Source organism: Mastomys coucha, unplaced genomic scaffold (assembly GCF_008632895.1).
Source record: "Mastomys coucha isolate ucsf_1 unplaced genomic scaffold, UCSF_Mcou_1 pScaffold5, whole genome shotgun sequence".
In the NCBI taxonomy this organism is placed as follows: Eukaryota; Metazoa; Chordata; class Mammalia; order Rodentia; family Muridae; genus Mastomys; species Mastomys coucha.
The window spans coordinates 64,750,309-64,761,634 of record NW_022196911.1 but is presented as its reverse complement, the minus strand read 5'-3'; the positions used below and the strand labels follow the sequence as shown (position 1 = coordinate 64,761,634).

The following is an 11,326-nucleotide window of genomic DNA, read 5'->3' as shown; positions in this document are numbered from 1 at the left end:
TTTTTCGAGACAGGATTTCTCTGTGTAGCCCTGGCTGTTGTTCTGGAACTCACTCTGTAGACCAGGCTGTCCTCAAACTCAGAAATCCACCGCCTCTGCCTCCCAAGTGCTGGGATTAAAGGCGTGTGCCACCACTGCCCGGCACATGAAATTGTTAATGGGGCACTTTCTGTTTTTCTCTGTATATGCTCTTCTCTACTCTATACCTCTATACCTCCTTTTTCCTGTCTTCTGAGAGGTCTCAGTCCACTTTACCTTGTTCTTATCTGGATTCCTGAGTGTTTCTGCTGTCATTTTTAATTTTGAGTGTGAAAAATGGAAGCCCAAACCAAACACACAACAAGAAGAGAACAAAGGATGTTCTCTGAGGGAACATGGGAAACAGCAGAGCTGTCACTAGTGTGCTCAGAGAAATGAGAATCTGTAAGACAAGACGGGATGTTCAGCATCGCTGAACATGGTGCTGTGTGTCTGCGATCTCAGAACTCGGGAGATGGAGGCTGGAAAATCAGGAGTTCAAGGTCATCTTCGGTGCGTTCAAGGCCAGCCTGGGTAGCCTGAGATCCTCTCAAAACACCAAAGCAAGCAAACAAGAGCCCCTGAGTGTCTGAAAAAGAATAGAAAGGCTCCTTCCACGTAGTACTCGCATTCAACGCGTAGGAAAGGATCTGGAAGCTGATTGGAAGCTTGGGAAGGAGTGGGCGGAGCTTGTGATAGTAAATGCTGTTGCCTGTCAATGGGGCCCACTACTTGAGGAGTATTCCCAAATCTTCATTCTTAGACATTTCCTCCCAGGTTGGTCAGAGGCCACAGAAAGGAATTTTCCAGATTTTCCTTTCTTGGTGTACCGCACGCCCTCACATACATACTGCTGCCTACTGACAGAGCATGGATCTCTCAGTGAGCAAGAACACTAGGGTCTGAGCTTGTGAAGGGCTGTCCGCATACATCCCACACACTCTCAGTATACTACTCTGCTTCCTAGCCCAGGGTCTCCAGTCAAATCACCTCCTGCTTGTCATTTCTCTGTCCTCATCAGACAACAAGGCTTTAGCCCGTTGCTGTCGCCAGGAAGGGACCCCCGCTCTGTAGAGTCGGGGAAGGACACAGGGAAGCTGGTTCTCCACTGGTCTTCCTGTTTGAATCTCACTTTCAAACTTCCTTCTGTTCTGTCTCCTTGGACCTGCAGTCCCTGGGCCTTTTGTTTTGTTTTGCTTTGTGAGACAGGGTTTCTCTTTATTGCCCAGGCTGTTCTGTAACTCACTCTGTAGACCAGGCTGGCCTCAAACTCAGAAATCCGCCTGCCCCTGCCTCCCAAGTGCTGGGATTAAAGGCGTGCGCCACCACCGCCCGGCGCCTGGGGTTTTTAGAGCTGGTAGTTTCCCAAGCTCTTGGGCTGTTGCTCTTGCCCACTGCTCCCAGCCCAGGTCATCTACTGCTCAACTTCCAGGACTTAAACTGTTTTCGCCTTGTACCTGTGGCCATTTGCCCCAGACACACAGCTGCTCTGCTCATGGTTTGGGGAAGGAACAAATAGGACTCTGTCCAGTCTACCTCTGTCACCTGGAAGGCCTATTTCATGTCTGTCAAAACATTCCTTTTTCATCCCTGCCCCAATCCTCTGTGCTGTGTTCACTGTCCCCTGAGCTGCTCTGCATTCTCCCTCAGGGTCATCCTGATCCTCTTTGTGGAGATTGAGTACTGGGAGCGGCTGCTGTTCGAGACACCCCACTACGTGATGAACGTGGCTGAACGAGCCGAGGACCTGCGCATTCTCCGGGAGAACCTGCTCCTTGTCGCTCGAGACTACAACAGGTGGGACTCTATCCTCATCCCAGCCTCGCAGTTCACTGCAGCTGCCTAACAACGTGGTCTCTTCCTGAAGCTTTCCCCCCAGCGCGTTTCTTCCATCCTGAAAAAATGACTTCCCATTTCCTGCTCTTACATCCCTGCAGCCAGTTCTATCCCCTTACAGTGATGGAGTGGCTTAGACATAACCAAATTCATTGCTCACAGTTCTGGAAGCTCGGGAGGTTCAAGATCAAGGTCTGGGCAGATCCAGTGTCAGGTGAAGTTCTCTGCCTCCTGGTTTCTCAATGGCTACCCTAGCAGTGTCCTCTGTGGTCCAGTGGAGCTGTATTAGGTCTCTTACTTAAGACATTCATGACAGCATCACCCTTCATGGTCAAACCAGCTCCCAGCGCTTGTCATACCACAGCAGAAGTTAAAGATTTTAACAGACAGATTTTGGGACCACACAATTGTACAGGCCTTTCTCACCTCAGTGAGAGCCCAAGGGGATGGAAACATGTAGTTTTGTCTAGAAAGGCTATATTCAGTGTGGTAGCCGTTAGCTGCATGCAGGTATTCCCATTTATATTACAGAATTAAAAAATTCCCCACTGGCACATGCCACGTTTCAAGCTCTACTTGACTAATATTGGACAGCACACTTTACATTTTTATTTACTTATTTAATGTGTATGGGTGTTCTCTTTCTGTGCACCACACACAGGCCTGGTGCCTGAGGAGGCCGGAAGAGATCAGAGTTACAGATGGTTGTGAATCACCCATGAAGGGCTGGGAATTGAACCAGACTCCATAGCAAAACCAAATGCTCTTATCTGTTGAGCCATCTCTCCAGCCCCGATGTGTGAGTGGAGGCCAGAGGACAACATGTGGCAGTCGGGTCTCTTCTTCCTCTGTGGGGGTCCCAGGAATTGAACTGGGGTCATCCGACTTAGTGGCAAGTGCCTCTAAGCACTGTGCCACCCGACCAGCCCCTGGCCAGCACACTGTATGTAACACATGCACCATCACAGTTTCTTTAGGGAGCTCCAGGCTAGGATGCTAGCTAGCTTCCGAGCCTGCCAAGTTTCCTGGCAGGAGGAGATGCCTTCGCAGTTTTCCCTCCCAGCTACCGGTCTTCCCTCCTTCACAGGATTATTGCCATGCTGTCCCCAGATGAGCAGGCCCTGTTCAAAGAGCGGATCCGGTTCCTGGATAAGAAGATCCACCCAGGACTGAAGAAGCTGAATTGGGCCCTAAAGGGGGCCAGTGCCTTCTTCATCACTGAGTGCCGCATACATGCCAGCAAGGTAGGCCGTGGCCACCAGACATAGAAGGTCTGGAAGGCTGGCGGAAGGCTGACACATGGGTAATCCACACCCGGGGCTTGGGTGACAGGAGGCCCCAGGAAGCATTACAAAATAAATTAAGTATGCTGGGGAGAACTCCCTCCTCCCTAAAGTCTGGTGCTGGGAATTGATCCCAATGCCTTTTTCACGGCAGGCAAATATTTTCTCACTGAAGGGGAGGGATTTTTTTTTCTTCTTTTTTTAATGTCGGAATCTCTGGCAGAGGCTAAGTGGGGGAGTAGAATGAGGTCCATATGAGGTGCACCCACGGTTCAAGGGGATATGTGCCATAGAAGGTGCCACCCGTGACCCCAGGTGCAGATGATTGTGAACGACTTTAAGGCCTCCACCCTGACCATCGGCTGGAAGGCCCAGGAGATGTCAGAGCTGCTGCTGGTGCGCATCACCGGCAAGCAGGTGTACCGGGACCTGGAGTTTGAGGAGGCCCAAAGAGAGCACCGACTCACCGTACAGCAGAAGCTGGTGAGCCTGCACCAGGACGTGGTGAACATCCTGACCAACTCCTATGAAGTGTTCAAGAATGATGGCCCCGAGGTAGGCATCCCATGACCAGGCTTTTGTGGTGGGGAAACCCACATGAGTACCCTCCTACCACTCTACTATGACCCTTTCACTAATTATGTTCTTCAAATATCAGACGCTGATCCCGAATTCAGTTCACCTTCCCTGTTTTTGGTTTCTTTGGGCAGCATCCAGGATCTTGCCTCTCTTTCTTTAAAGATTTATTTTTATGTTTATGGGTGTTTTACCCCCACATAGGCGCACCATGTGTGTACCTGCTACACTCAGAGGCTGGAGAAGGCATCAGGTCCCCTGGAACTGGAGTAAAAGATGGTTAAAAGCTGCCATGTGGGTGCTGGGAACTGAACCTGCGTCCTCTCTGCCAGAGCAGCCAGTGCTCTAACCACTGAGCAGGCCCACCCTACCTGACCCTGCATTTCTGTAGCTGTCTTCCTCTTGCTGCCATTGGCCGGTGCTCATTTCCCAGTCCCCGCGCTGGTCCCTCCAGAGGAACCTTTTCCTCTCCTCCTCTGCCCCCAGATTCAGCAGCAGTGGCTACTCTATACCATACGACTGGATCACATGATGGAGGACGCCCTGCGCATGAACGTGAAGTGGTCACTGCTAGAACTTTCCAAGGCCATCAATGGAGATGGGAAGACCACTCCAAACCCGCTCTTCAGGGTCCTTGTCATTTTACAGAACGATGTGCAGGGAGGTGGATCACGGGTAAGGCCACCCAGTCTCTGACACCTCAAAAACTCTCACACCTCAGTCCTCAGTTTCTTTTAATTATTTTTTTTAATTTTTAATTTTTAAAAATTAAAATACAACCACAATATTTCTCCACTTCTTTCTTCTTCTTCCATGTTCCCACTTTGCTCTCTCTCAAATTCATGACCCCTTTAACTATTATATATGTGTGTGTGTATAGTATATATATATGTATATATGTGTGTGTGTATGTGTATATAATATATATATATAAACAGACTCAGCAGGCTATATATATTTATGCATTGTATATACATATATATTTACATATTATAAATAGTCTGTTTAGTGTTAGGGTGGACCCCTTGTTATTGGATAACCAATTGAGGGGCTCTTTTTTTTAAGTTGCTTATTTATTTATGTATGTGAGTACACTGTCACTCTCTTCAGACCCATCCATCAGGTTGTTGGGAATTGAACTCAGGTCCTCTGGAAGAACAGTCAGTGCTCTTAACCACTGAGTTCCTTTTTAAAATATGTATGGGTGTGGGTGTTTTGCCTGCATGTATGTCTATCTTAGTCAGGGTTTCTATTCCTGCATAAACATCATGACCATGAAAGCCAGTTGGGGAGGAGAGGGTTTATTCAGCTTACTTCCACATTGCTGTTGATCACCAGAGGAAGTCAGGACTGGAACTCAGCATGTCAGGAAGCAGGGGCTGATGCAGAGGCCATGGAGGGATGTTCCTTACTGGCTTGCTTCCCCTGGCTTGCTCAGCTTGCTTTCTTATAGAACCCAAGACTGGGCCCAGAGATGGCACCACCCACAAGAGGCTCTCCCTGATTGATCACTAATTGAGAAAATGCCTTACAACTGGATCTCATGGAGGCATTTCCTCACCTGAAGTTCCTTTCTCTGTGTTAACTCCAGCCTGTGTCAAATTGACACACAAAAACAGTACAATATCGGGGCTGAAGAGATGGCTCAGCAGTTAAGAGCACTGACTGCTCTTCTGAAGGTCCTGAGTTCAAATCCCAGTAACCACATGGTGGCTCACAACCATCTGTAATGAGATCTGATGCCCTGTCCTGGTGCATCTGAAGACAGTTACAGTGTACTTAGATATAATAATAAATAATTTTGTTTTGTTTGGTTTTTTTGATACAGGATTTCTCTATGTAGCCCTGGCTGTCCTAAAGCTCACTCTGTAGACCAGGCTGGCCTCGAATTCAGAAATCTGCCTGCCTCCACCTCCCAAGTGCTGGGATTAAAGGTGTGCGCCACAACTGCCTGGCCAATAAATAAATCTTAAAAAAAAAAAAAAAAAAAAAGAAACAGTACAATGTCTGTGTGCCTGCTGTGTGCGTAGAGGCCAGAAGAGGGTAGTGAATCTCTTAGAATTGGAGGTACAGATCATTATTTACTGCCATGTGGGTACTAGGAATTGAACCCAGGTCCTCTGGAAGAGCAGCCAGTGCTCTTAACTATCTCTCCAGGCCCTCTTCTCCGTAGTCTTGAAGGTCAGCATCACCCTCAGCCTGCAGGCCCAGTTCTGGGGTGTCAAGCATTAGAAACCTTGAGGCTTGTGTTTCCAGCGAGCTGTGCTTAGCTCCTCTGCTCTCTCCCGCAGGTGGAATTCTCCCCAACTCTGCAGACCCTGGCGAGTGTGGTCAATGACATAGGCAGCCACCTCTTCTCCACCATCTCCGTCTTCCGCCACCTCCCCGATATCCTCACCAAACGCAAGATGAATCGAGAGCCCATTCATGTACTTGTGGGTGCGTGGGCTTTGGGGAGGCACACAGTGGGCGAGCTGCGGGGAGAGAGGAGGGTTTCCCCTTACACTGGGCTGGTCATTGTGAACACTGGGCAGGGAGATGAGCAAGGATAAGTTCGAGACTTGTGTTGGACTTAAAGAGGCCTTGATTCCCACGGGAGTGACCTCTGATCCTGTGCAAGAGACACTGGTCACACGCCATTGCTGCCTCCTCAGGGTTTGTTTTTTCTTTCTTCTCTCCTTCCTTCTTCCCTTCCTTCCTTCCTTCTTTCCTTCCTTCCTTCCTTCCTTCCTTCCTTCCTTCCTCCCTTTTTTTATTCTTCCCTCAAACAGAGTTCCTCTGTATAGCCCTGGGCATCCTGGAACTCTCTCTGTAGACCAGGCTGACCTTGAACTCACAGAGATCTGCCTGCTTCTGCCTCCAAAGTGAGGGTATTAAAGGTGTATGGCACCACAGCCCAGATCTTTTTTTTAAAAAATTCATTATTATTTTATATGTATGGGTGTTTTTGCCTAAATGTGTGTCTGTGCACCATGGGTGTACCTGGTAGCTATCAAGGCCAGAAAAAAGGCCTTGGATCCCTTGGAACTAAAGTTACACGCAGCCCCTCCCCTCTGTTTTCCAATGTTCATGTTTAAGCACATGTATTTGTGGAAGCAGGTGGAGTGGAAAGTGCAAGGCAGTGCCGAGGAGCCAGGCTGCGGTGTGGGCTGGGCTGGGGTGCGTGTCAACTAGAAGCATCTCTCTTGGCCCTTTGTAGAGCGAGACGAGGACATCAGGAAGATCCAGGCCCAGATCAGCAGTGGTATGACTAACAACGCAAGCCTGCTGCAGAATTACCTCAAGACCTGGGACATGTATCGAGAGATCTGGGAGATCAACAAGGACTCCTTCATTCGCCGCTACCAGCGCCTCAACCCCCCTGTCTCTTCTTTTGATGCTGACATTGCCCGGTGAGTGTGGAAAGGGAAGCGTGAGTATCTAAGTACAGGGCTCACTGGAGGAGACTGGGGCCAGAGACTGGGAAAGGGGCCCGGGTGAGCAGCAGCAGGTACAGACACTGTGGGCCCTGAGCTGCAGGAAAAGGGTACCGGAGAGATCCAGAAAGAGCTGGACAAAGTTTAGGGAAAGGCAGTTGTTTAGAGGAGCATAGCAAAGGTTGGTGGGGAAGGATGGGAATGGTGGAAAACCTGGGAGGAAGAGGAGGAGAGGGGGAGGGGAGGGAGAAGAAGAGGAGGGAGAGGGAAACCACTTTCACTCTACGAACTCTAAGGTAATAGGCTGGAACTCAAAGAAGATTCTTCAGCTCTGACCTTCACTGTTGGGGTTACCCATGGGAGAGTAAAGCCTGCCTAACAGATGTGGGGCTCTTGCAGCTACACGGAGGTGGCAAACAATGTGCAGAAGGAGGAGACAGTCCTCAACATTCAGTTTGTGATGCTGGACTGCTCACACCTCAAGTTCTCCCTGGTACAGCACTGCAACGAGTGGCAGAATAAATTCACAACTCTGCTGAAAGAGATGGCGGCTGGGCGCCTCATGGACCTGCACTCCTACCTCAAGGATAATGCTGAGAAGTAAGGCGTGGCTGGGACACGAGAGGGACCGTGTGTGTGTGTGTGTGTGTGTGTGTGTGTGTGTGTGCTGCGTTCAAGTGTGCATGTGTGTGTGTGGTATGTGCTGTGTTCAAGTGTGCATGCATGTGTGTATGTGTGTGTGTGTGTGTGTGTGTGTGTGTGTGTTATGCAGGTGTGTCCCTATGTGTATGTATGCACCTGTGCATTTGCCTGTCCATTTGCCTGTGCTTGTGTGTGTGTGTGTGTGTGTGTGTGTGTGCATGCATGCATGCACATGTCTAGGGATGTGCTTTCCACCTACCTGTTTCTTCCTGACTTTTAGAATCAGCCGCCCTCCCCAGACGCTGGAAGAGCTTGGGGTCAGTTTGCAGCTCATGGACACCCTGCAGCATGACTTACCTAACCTGGAGACCCAGATCCCCCCCATTCACGAGCAGTTTACCATTTTGGAAAAGTATGAGGTGCCGGTTCCGGACACTGTAAGTTCCCGAAGTGTTTGGTCCACCCCAGTCTCAAGCCTATAACAGTGGTGACAGACAGCAGAGGACCATGTCGAGAGATGTGAGAGAGATTCAGAACTCCAGAGGACCAAGTCTAACTCAAATGATGCTCTTCCCCTCAGTTTATGAGCTTCTCTTAAGTCCCAGGAACTTGAGATTAGTCTCTAGGGACATGCACATGGATTCTATTTATGAAGAGTTCAGCTCAGTGATGGAGAGTGGGGGGTTGCGTGGGGGTGGGGGTGAGTGGCTCATTGGAAGAGTGTTGGTTGCCCAGCATATGTGATGTCCTGGGTGCCTAGTCTCGGTAGGGAGAGGCCTCCTCCATGTGGATCATTCTGCCTTCTGTCTGACCCAGGTCCTGGAGATGCTAGAGAGTCTCAATGGGGAGTGGCTCACCTTCCAACAAATACTGCTGGATAGTGAGCAGATGCTGAAGAAACACAAGGAGAAGTTCAAGACAGGCCTTATCCACGCTGCTGATGACTTCAAGAAGAAGGCACACAACCTTCTAGAAGACTTTGAGTTCAAAGGTGCTAATCCACCACTCTCCTTCTTCCCCAAAGCCTTGGTTTTCGGAACTCAGCATTCAAAACGCCCTGGGAAGGGGGAGGGGTGGGGATGGGGGCGTGGCCTAGCGAAGTGTGGAGGGACAACGGGGTGGGCAGCGCAGCAAAGGGAAGAAGCTACTGTGCAGAATGAGATGAGCTTGCTCAGAGCTGTGGGATTCTGGTTGGGAGGGCTGGGCCAGAAGTGTTTTTACCTTGACTTCCTGTCCTCCACCGCGGTCAGACCTTGCAGTCCGGTTTGGTGACTTTCCCTAAGACAACACATTATTTGGTCCACACACTCCCTCCTTCCCTTTCCTCTGTCATGTGAGGGCAGCAGTGGGATTTGTCCACAAAGTTAAGGGAGTCACAGGCTGGCCTTTGAAGAGGCCGCGGACCTGAGTGGGGTCTGAGCCACACCTTGACTTCCTGCAGGGCCGTTTACCAGCTCTGTGGGCTACACAGCTGCCCTGGACCAGATCGCACAGGTGCGCGCCATGCTGATGGCCATGCGGGATGAGGAGAACAATCTCCGCACCAACCTGGGCATCTTCAAGATTGAACAGCCGGTCTCCAAGGACCTCCAGAACCTGGAGAAGGTGCTGTGCTGAGCTGGGCCCCGTGGAAACTGGGGATAAATGGCAGAGATAGGACACTTTTCCCAGAGCCTGGGAATGGCTAGGACCAGGTAGATGAGTTCATTAGCAGCTCTGTGAGTTTGGTTTTGGTTTTGGTTTTGAGACAGGGTTCTTCTGTGTAGTCCAGGCTGTCCTAGAGCTTGCTTTGTGGACCAGGCTGACCTCAAACTCACAGAGATCCACCTACCTCTACTTCCCAAGTACTGGAAGTAAAGGTGTGGGCCACCACTGCCCCTTGTGTTTGTTTGTTTTTTAAACTGAGGTAAAATTCACACAGTAGCCTTGAACATTTTCCACAGTTTAGTGGCATTGAGGTTATTCATAGTGCTGCGCAGCTGTCACCTCTGCCTCTCTTTTCAAAACATTTCCACAGGGTAGCTGAGATGGCTCAGGTGTGTAGCGCTTGCTGCCCAAGCCTAGTTGTAGAGAGCAAAAACGGACTTCATGAAGCTATGATCTGACCTCCAGGTGTGCACGGTGACACATGTACCTGCCTTCCTGTGTCACACACACACACACACACACACACACACACACACACCAAATGAAATGTAAAGATATTCTAGGGGCTGGAGAGATGGCTCAGTGGTTAAGAGCACTGGCTGCTATCTTGGTATTCTGTTGCTGTGAAGAGACACCAAGATCAGGACAACTCGTATAAAATAAAGCACTTAATTGAGGGCTGGCTTACAATTTCAGAGATGGCGGCATGCAGACAAACATGGCCCTGGAGAAGTAGCTGGAATTTCTACATCCAGATCCACAAACATCAGGATGAGAGAGAGCCACTGGGCCCACTGAGGCTTTTGAAACCTCAAAGCCCACCCCTAGTGACACACTTTCTCCAGCAAGGCCACACCTCCATCCTTCTCAAGTAGTGTCACTCCCTGGTGACAAAGCATATGAACCTATGGGGACTGTGCTTGTTTTAACCACCACATTCCACCCCCTGACCCTCAGAGGCTTGTAGATATATCATAATACAAAAATGCATTCAGCCTAGCTTCAAATTTTCACATCATTTGTAACAGTTTCTGCATTGTTTCAGAGTTCCAAAGCTTAAAGCCTCTTCTGAGATCCCTGGCAATCTCTCTTAACTGTAACTCCCAGCAAAATGAAAGCCAAAGAGTAGGTCACGGGGGCTGGAGAGACGGCTTAGCGGTTAAGAGCACTGACTGCTCTACCAGAGGTCCTAAGTTCAATTCCCAGCAACCATATGGTGGCTCACAAACATCTGTAATGGGATCTGATGCCCTCTTCTGGTATGTCTGAGGAGAGCTACAATGTACTTACATACATAAAATAAATAAATATATCTTTTTTTAAAAGTAGATTACATACTTCCAACATAGAATGGCATAGGATATCCATTTCCATTTCAAAAGGGAGGAAAGGGAACATGGTGAGGAAATACTGAACTAATAGCTAATAGGAAGCTAGGAAGCCAATAGGGCCACCTCCATCTCTGCATCTCCATGTCTGGTGTTGAAGTGCTCTTCAGATCCTCCTTTCAGCTGTATTGACTGCAACACACTTCTTTCACTTGGCTGGTTCCACTCCCTGTTAGCAGCTCCCCCATGACTCTGGCATCTCCACCATCTTGGGGTCTCCAACACAGTCCAGGCTTCACCTTCTCTGCTTCACACAATGTCTTCACACACTGACCTCCATGCAGGGATGCACACAATGTCTTCACACACTGGCCTCCATGCAGGGACGCACACAATGTCTTCACACAGTGGCCTCCATGCAGGGACGCCCTGACATGTGCCTGGCCTCAGGGCCTTTCTTTAGCCCCAGAGGGAGATTCACAATCCCTTTCTTGTATTCTTGACTCTAAAGGCAGACTGTGTGGCTGAGGCTTCCAAGTTCTGCTGCTTGCTGGAGCTGGACTGAGGCTGGCTCCCTTAT

At 49.6% G+C, this 11,326-nt stretch overlaps 1 protein-coding gene across 2 annotated transcripts in view; it reads left to right on the top strand.

Annotated features, from left to right (window-relative positions):
• The window catches only part of Dnah2 (dynein axonemal heavy chain 2), a 128,622-nt gene that overhangs the window by 45,478 nt on the left and 71,818 nt on the right, over positions 1 to 11,326 (top strand). For both annotated transcript variants that reach the window (XM_031352477.1, XM_031352478.1), the window contains exons 15-24: positions 1,669 to 1,815; positions 2,942 to 3,098; positions 3,453 to 3,692; positions 4,200 to 4,388; positions 6,005 to 6,152; positions 6,913 to 7,105; positions 7,529 to 7,729; positions 8,052 to 8,208; positions 8,588 to 8,762; positions 9,213 to 9,376. In XM_031352477.1, the coding sequence (XP_031208337.1) occupies positions 1,669 to 1,815; positions 2,942 to 3,098; positions 3,453 to 3,692; positions 4,200 to 4,388; positions 6,005 to 6,152; positions 6,913 to 7,105; positions 7,529 to 7,729; positions 8,052 to 8,208; positions 8,588 to 8,762; positions 9,213 to 9,376 (1,771 nt within the window). The remainder of the gene's footprint in view (positions 1 to 1,668; positions 1,816 to 2,941; positions 3,099 to 3,452; positions 3,693 to 4,199; positions 4,389 to 6,004; positions 6,153 to 6,912; positions 7,106 to 7,528; positions 7,730 to 8,051; positions 8,209 to 8,587; positions 8,763 to 9,212; positions 9,377 to 11,326) is intronic.